Source organism: Acanthaster planci, linkage group LG16 (assembly GCF_054643075.1).
Source record: "Acanthaster planci isolate LZ-2023a linkage group LG16, COTS_SCS, whole genome shotgun sequence".
Taxonomy (NCBI): Eukaryota; Metazoa; Echinodermata; class Asteroidea; order Valvatida; family Acanthasteridae; genus Acanthaster; species Acanthaster planci.
In genome coordinates, this window is record NC_141792.1 from 5792021 (window position 1) to 5800145 (window position 8125).

At 40.5% G+C, this 8125-nt stretch overlaps 1 protein-coding gene across 1 annotated transcript in view; it reads right to left on the reverse strand.

Moving 5' to 3' along the window:
- Positions 1 to 1605, reverse strand: part of LOC110985118 (uncharacterized) — a 32200-nt gene extending 30595 nt beyond the window's left edge. Inside the window, exon 1 of the mRNA XM_022245895.2 lies at positions 1438 to 1605. Coding sequence (XP_022101587.1) covers positions 1438 to 1494 — 57 coding nt within the window. The 5' untranslated portion in view covers positions 1495 to 1605. The remainder of the gene's footprint in view (positions 1 to 1437) is intronic.
- Between the last annotated feature and the right edge of the window lie 6520 nt (positions 1606 to 8125).

The following is an 8125-nucleotide window of genomic DNA, read 5'->3' on the forward strand; positions in this document are numbered from 1 at the left end:
GCAAGAGCATTCTGAAATTGTGTCCTCTATGGTTACATACACATGAATCTGTGAACATCTATGTACAGCACTGTATTATTTAAAGGGTGGCTGCGATCAGTGTGTTTTAACACAAACCTTTAAATGCACCTTAGTGTCTCGGTTAACCTTATTTTCAACTTTTGTTTCATTATTTCAAAGGGCATTTCCCTGCCTTTTATTTTTATGCTAATAAGTTTTCCATATTCATGAGAAAACCTGTGATGTCACCTCAGGATGAAAGCCTAAATTTACACTGGTTTGTATACAACAAACTCTTGCATTTTTCTAGTTCTTGCTGGACGAATTGTTCTCTTCTTTGCTGATTCTTTGTTGTTTACGTGCACAGCAATAAGCAAGCACCAACCAATTTCTCAGAAATGTTTTCAGTAAGTTAATTTTGGGTTCACAATTTCCACTGAAAAACCTGTGCAGTCAGTTAACTATGATTCCCAAGATGACATCACAGAAACAGCTCCCTCAGTTGTCCAGGAAAGCATGGATAACATAATATTTTAGGTAAAAGTGCACTTTTCAGTACATTTAACCAAATAGAGGTGTAAAAGTGTCTTCATACATTGAAGAAGCGTACAATGCTGCAGAAAGTTGTGTCCAAGAAAATTTCACCGAGGCTACACTATAACTATGAATGACTGAACAAAGCAATGTAAACAGTTATACAATGTGGCATGACTTGTAGTCAGGTAGTAACAAGAACAGCTGCTTACAACACCTAAATTTGAGCCGATGTCCACCACAATTTCTTGCAATGTATTACAAGGAAACGCGTGGATTTTTCTGAACATGAATGGAAGAGGTCTTATTATGGTTTGGCAATTCTTGGCTAACTATGGTGGGGATACACCTTCCCAAATTTACTTTCACCCACAGTGTCAAGTCTTTTTGGTAATTGAAGAGAACATTAAATTTGTCGTGCTTGTGCTGAGATGTTGCTGAGCAAAACCCAGTGAAAAAGATAGAAAAAAGAGAGAGGAAAACATTTTCCTTATCCAAGTTTTTTGAACCAAAATTGCAAACTGTTAATACGAGGTTTACAGTTAAGAACAAAGAAAGGAGCCACATCAGTGCACGGACAAAGGTAACGCCATAAGTTTACAAACAAAGCCTTATTTATACGATCTGACGCTACTGAGTGCACGAAGCTAGCTAGGGGAAGCGACCATGCTGATACAGTGACCTAAATGTACTGTACATATACATGCACAGTGAATGTCATATCAAACAAAGAGTCAGTAACGTCAGGCCTTTGCCTACAGTACATGTACATTGTACATTTAGGAAAGTGTACATGTACATGAACAAGGTTGTCCATTGTGCATGTACCGTACCGATGTCATGTCACAGCGCGCGGAACACCTCAGTAAGAGTGTCCCAAATCACGTAATAAATGCAACAAACCTTGGCTGTGACGTTCATCGTGCTATCTCTTGCAAGCTTTGGTGCACTGTCGGCCATTTCTGATGAATTTTCGTCTTAAAATCTTTCAAAAGACGGCGCAGACAGAACCGTTTCGCGCATAAAACACACTGTAGATCGGTTGTACCACAAAGAAGGAAGTGTGTGCGTAAAATGAGGCAACAATGCGGTTAGGTCACAGCTGTATGTAAATATAACGATGACGTACGTTTTGGGCGTACGCTCATTGGACATTGTCTGCGACAGCTGTTCATTCATTGGCTGGAGTCAAGCGAAACTACTCCACGTTTGCCGTTGGCGGGCTTTAGCAGGTTGATATTCTAATTGATTATCATCATTTCACAAGTGCCAGGTATGGCGCGGGCACAGTAACGGGAGGTGGGCAAAGGTCTCTCTGTTATGAATCTTGAATTATTATGATAACTCTGCGCAAAGAGGCCATGGAAAAACAAGGTTGACGTTGTTCTTTTGTTTATTTATTAATTGACTGATTGACTATCTTATTGATAAAGGCCATGGAAAAAAGAATTTCAAATTTCTCTCCCCTAAAACACCCTAATTCGCCCCGGCCCCCCAAATTTGGTTCCTTTAAACGCTCATCACCCCAAGCTACTCCTCTTCCCCAAGAGAACCAGGTGCTTCCTCAGATTATAGTAGAAACAGTACACACCCATGACACCATCCTTGCCACCCATACACACGACAGGTTTATATGCAGATTATCCTTTATCCTATCTCAAACAACACTAAAAGTTTGTACCTGGGAACTGGTGTCCGAAGGAGAGAGTGAGGACCCCTGATAACATCCAAAAAAAGAAAAAAGGAAAAGCAAACGAAACATCAAAGGGGGATATACCTCGGAACTGACCCAGTTCAACCGTTAATGGCCAGCCAGTTTTCTGCTGATTAGTGCCAAGGGTGGATGGGGGGGGGGCAAAAGGAGATATCCCCCACCCAAAAAGGAGCTAAATTTAAAAGGTGGGGGTTGTGATTGGCTAGGTCTGTTTCATTTCCCTTCCAAAAACATTCACGAAGACCCCAAATGTAGCCTCACCCCTCAGAAAGGCTATGAAAGGTTAATTCTCAATGTCATTTTTTATGAAATTTAGTTATATTTCAACAATCTAGTAGGTAAACTAAACAAAGATTGCTACTTACGTCAAAAGCACGAGTTGAAGTCCTTCACATCAGGCAAACTGAAACAAAATTGTCGTCGCCTGTTTTGATGACGTCACATACGGCTCTGCAATTATACGACTGTTTCTTTATTTCGTGGCGAATGCGTCCGCGTGCGTGAGCGCTTCCATGTGCTTACTCGCACTTAACTGTGAATTTAAAAAAGGTCGGACAGTGACAGCGATTTGGAATTGTTTTTAACCGACAAAGGGACAATGTTGATCAACACTGGATCGTATGACAAAGTTGAACCCTCCCAATACATACAACATAATGACGTCATGTAGTGTTTACCGCGGTGCATTGTGGGTAAAAGGTGGGGATGTTGCAGGAACGCGTCGACGTGACACGTCGCGTGTAACGTATGCTATATGGCGTGTGCATCGACCCAGTCCCGGGGAAGTTAAAAAAACGCAGCTCTGGCTTTCGTTGAGTGATTGATAAACACAATGGAACACAGCAGTTCACATAGACCATTTCCGACGTTAGTAAGGAACTTTTTAATTTTTTTCTGGTCAGGTCGACACACACGCCATAGAGTATACCTTACATGCGACGTGTCACGTCGACGCGTTCCTGCAACAACCCGACCTTTCACCCACAATGCACCGCGGTAAACACTGCATTACGTCATTATGTTGTAATTGGAGTACGGTCGTGATGAATTTCAGGCAGATGGCCGTGGTCATTCGCCGAAAATGACGTCTAACTTACTTTACTCGTTTTGCTGTTCTTGTGCCATCCACCCTGAGTTGAAAAGACAGACTGGTACGAAGTTTTCCAACCGGGTTCTTACCACGGCCGTACATGTATATAAAAAACCTGGACTTGCAACGCGTTTGTATGAAAAAGAAGGCAACCAGCGGCCATTTTACCTAGCCGAACACTAAGTTTGGGTTGGCTCCCTTCTATTGACGTCAGGAAGAATAAAGGCGGGCAATGCCAGGGAAGCTTTGTATTCAGCTCGGTAAAATGACCGCGAGTGGATTCAATGACTCTATAAGCTGGTTAAGGGCATTGCGAGTCCAGATTTTATTATAAACGTCCGTAGTTCTTGCACGCATTTGGCGTACTCAGCGTGCTCTGCGTCAAACGCGCGTAGACTTGCGCGCTTGTGCGGTGAGCTCGTGCTCGGTACAGGTTGCACTATACCAAATACGTGCCCATAGAAAACAGTGCAAAATCGGACCGAAATAGCGGCGCCAGGGGACTCTCGTGAAGAGGTTGGCCTCCGTTTGTTTACTGGAAATTCAAGATAGTGGCCAGAAGATCACTTTTCGTTTCGATTTCATGGGGGCTAGCAGCGATTTTTTTTTAATTCGCCTTTCATGGAAGATACCCCCCAAAACAGCAGTAAAAACTGAATGAAGCCGCCCGCCTCTATCCAAACTAGGCCCGCAATTTGGGGCTTTTTGTGAAAGAAATACCCCAAACTGGAAACTCTAAGTTCCAAACACGGGATTTATAGAAATATTTCTATGAAGCCTCCTGATTATGGCATGTCGTATTGTAAAAACCCCGTGGGATCACAAAATATTAATGAGCACGCGCGCAGAAATCCAACCATTTGGTGGAATGCACCCCCCTATAAGGACTGCCAATACAGGCGTTTTACAGTATTGCGCCTTCGAGAGTTTGAAACGTAACGGCCAATCATAATGCGCAAAATTTGTCGACCCAATATGTCCCTTTGTGTTTATATGTATGTGCCGGTATTTTATTTAAAAGCACGCCCTCTGTTGTTCCCGCTCGGAACAGATCCCCCCATTACGGCCACAAGGTCAGGAAACTCTGGGGGAATGAGAGCCGTGTAGACCCTGGTCTGGTCCCTGTCCCTATTGTAGGACCGGTAGCTTGCTGCGATTTAACGTGCGCGATTATTCCTGAATATTCAAGCTTTTGTCAGGCCGATAGCACTGCTTTAACTTAAAATATTACGTTTCGACGTGAAAGCGAATGAAACATAGTTACCTATCCTTGCTAAAACCTGTGTTAATAACAGTGTGGTAATTTATTTTTCAATAATTGTTATCGATAAATCATTTAACGGCAATTTATTTCAAGTCAGTGGTTATTATGTTAAATTTTAGATAAATGAACCATTTATGGTGAAGTTATTTTCTGGGTAACGAAGGAGGAAAAGCAAAATATGCTATCAGATCCTGTGGGGGCGGAAACATGACATAATTGTTATTAAAGACAGTCTTCAATGCATGTCACTGAAAACTGGAAGACGTCTCCTTATTGCATAGCTTTAGATGCTGCAAAATGTCACGTGAGAGCTCTGCTAGGAATCTTGGTAGGCCTACGCAATGCAAAACGTGAACAAAGCAAACGTAACTTCACGAACGAAATACTAGGCTCATAATGAGTAAATTGTTTTTGAGTCTTTCGATGGTTTCCCTTCTTCCATGCCTCAAATGCATACAGGCACTGGCGCACCAAGGATTTGAATTTTGATGTCATTCTTTGCTGGCTATACAGTGCATAGCTAGCAGTAATAATTGTTGATATTGGGAGTCTTTTACCGTATTAGTGTCGGAATATTCGGGATTGGCACATCTGTATCGAAGAGTACTTGATGTTTACCATTTATTGTTTATAGAATGGATAGAATGGAACTCAATGGATTTATTTTCTTCTCAAAAAAACTCTGCTTTGGGGCAATCAATTTGAGTTGACGTTTTAACCCCTTGGCAGAAGTTTATTGCGGTTCATAAACCATTTGGAGAGGTTTAAAAACTACACTTTGGTATAACAATCAAATTAAGATTGGCAATAAGATCGTTATCAGCACAAGTCTTTAGCTGGTATTATTTTTATATGTTATCTTCTAGATGATATGAGTTGCTTTCTATCACACTGTCCAATTTTAGGGCCAAGTTCAATGTCCAGACCAACTTTATTGAATATGGTTTGGTCTTAAGATTAGTTAAGGCTGCTTATGGTGATCTGTTGACGAATAATAACATTATGCCCTTTGGCTTTGTTCCCTTCAACATGCATGTTCTCCTGTTCGACAAAAAGGTCTCTCGGAGACTCTGCGATTTTTCTGTATCGGCAAAAATTGTAGCCAGAAAGTTTGTGGACAAATGAGAAGGGCAATATTGGTTTCAGGTTTTTAGTGTTCCTTTCACATGTACAATGTACAATGGACTCTACGCTTAGACGGTTTCAGTTTCAGAATCCTTGGTACTAACTCGTTATTCGTAAAGTTCATAAGTTGGATTCCAAGGTCTGTACTTTCTGCAAAAATGAAGAGAAAACCCTTATCCATCTCTCTTGCAACTGTAATTATGTTATTTCTTTCTGGAGCTCATGGTAGATTGGATTAAGGACAAAACAATGATACAGCTTGTAATAGACAATCAACTTTTATTGTTCGGTGTTGTTAACACTAGACTCAAATGCCTTAACCTTATCCTTTTGGTTGACAGATTTCACATTTATGAAATGAAAATGAACAGCAAATGTCCCTCGTTAGAAGTTTTGAAAAAGGATATAAAGAAGTGTTATCATCGTGAAAGATTTTTGGCCCCTGTCAATGGTGCTTGCCAAAATTTTTGGTTGAAATGGCAAACTTGCTCTGCACTCTGTCAAGTCTAATTCGAACAATTGCAGTTTGGCACAAAAAGTATGATGATCTCTTATAACTGTATTAATTGCCATTGAGTTTGTATTGGTAAGAGAGAAATAAAAAGGTGTCTCTGGAAAGAAAATGAAAAACACTGTAATTAAGTGTTGCAGTCAATTTAACATTACGAAAGAACATGCTTTATTTTTTTGGTACAAAAAAAGACAATTTCTGGGAATCGAACCCAGCTTGGGGGGTGTGTCATCAGAGATTTCAAGTGGACTGGTCCCTGTCCCTATTATAGGGGGCCGGTAGCTAGCTGCAGTTTAACGTGTGCGATTATCAATGTGGATGCTGAATATTTAAGTTGTTTGTCAGGCCAATAGCAATGCTTTATGAGACATATAATACGTTTCACCGGGGCAGCAAACAAAACACAAGAACCTATCCTTGCTAAGCTTCTGTTGATAATTAACAGTGTGGTAATTTATTTTTCAATGATTATCATCGATAAATCGTTTTACGGCAATTTATTTCAATCATTGGTTATTGTGTTAAATTTTAGAATAATGAACAATTTATAGTGAAGTTATTTTTGGTAAGGAAGAAAAAAGGGCAAAATATACTATCAGCTCCTGCTTAATTTGTGCATCATTTCCTCATTTACATAGGCCCTACACCCCAGCAGAATTCTGCCGGGGTCATTCCCCGTTATCGGTCCTTACATTTGGAAGACGTCTGTAAGACGTGTGAAGACTACGTACGGGACGGGAATCAGTCTGAAGGTGTGGGCGCTATCCACGCCCCTAGACCACAGACCCTACTTAATCAAGCATTAATTAAATAGAGCCTAATAGTAAAATTTCACGCAGCGAGCTTCCGGAACCCTTGCGCAGTCTGCCTTTATGGTTTTTTACATTGGGCCGTCCTATCATGTTTGATAAATTTTGGAAGAATAATCCCTTGCTGAAATCACCCCATGAAGCACTCACGTTGGAATTTTACCTTTGACTTCCTCAAGTAATGTTTTGGAAAAGTCTGGCGATATCGTACCGAGGTCTCCTTGCTTATGCACGTTTGTTTTCACTCGCCGTGCTTTCTTGAAAACGAGATTGTACAACCTTGCGAAGATTGACCTACCTGCAGTCGAGATTCCATTGAGTTGACATCAAGCAGTTTTTGTCAGCAAAGGTTAGATAAAATATCATAATCTTTCGTGAAAGTTGAATATTGCTTTATTTTTATTACCTTATAAATTATAAAAGTGTGTGAAATATTTTGATCTGTTTTTATTTCGGCTTGTACCCACTAACTACCATAAAATTTCAAATCGTAAATGTTCATTTACGCACAAGACTGCCGCATTACACTGTTCTTCATGTGTATTTTAGATTTTCGGAAGTGATCGGTCAGTTTTTGGCAGGATATTTCTCTTCTAGGTCAGGTAATTTTTCAGTTTCTATGAAGTGATATGCTAGCAAATATTTTTCAAAGCCCTTTGTCCAAGTTGGATTTTTTAAGAGGAAACTGAACAAAAAAAATTACAAATTCTAAAATCTTTGCACGTTATTTTCCTTATCCAAGAGTTCCGTAAGCGCGCCATCAGGGGTAAACTTTCAGGCTTTATAAGGGAATGAAATATGCTTAGCCGGTCTTGAAAGTGCGTTCAGGACCAGCCATAACAAGCACATAATTACTTATTCCCATGCATAAATATCTTTTCAGTCAGAGGTCAAAATATATCAATATATGATAGATTTCCAAGTATTTTTTCTTAATTTTCCCGAACACCCTCCTCCCTTTATCGTGTATTCCTTATGCAAGTTGTCGAGAAGAACTCTATATATGGACTTAGCGCGCATGTGGCGTGTTCTGCGTGCGCCGCATCGCACGTAGTCTTAGGCCAAGACGGCAGAACTC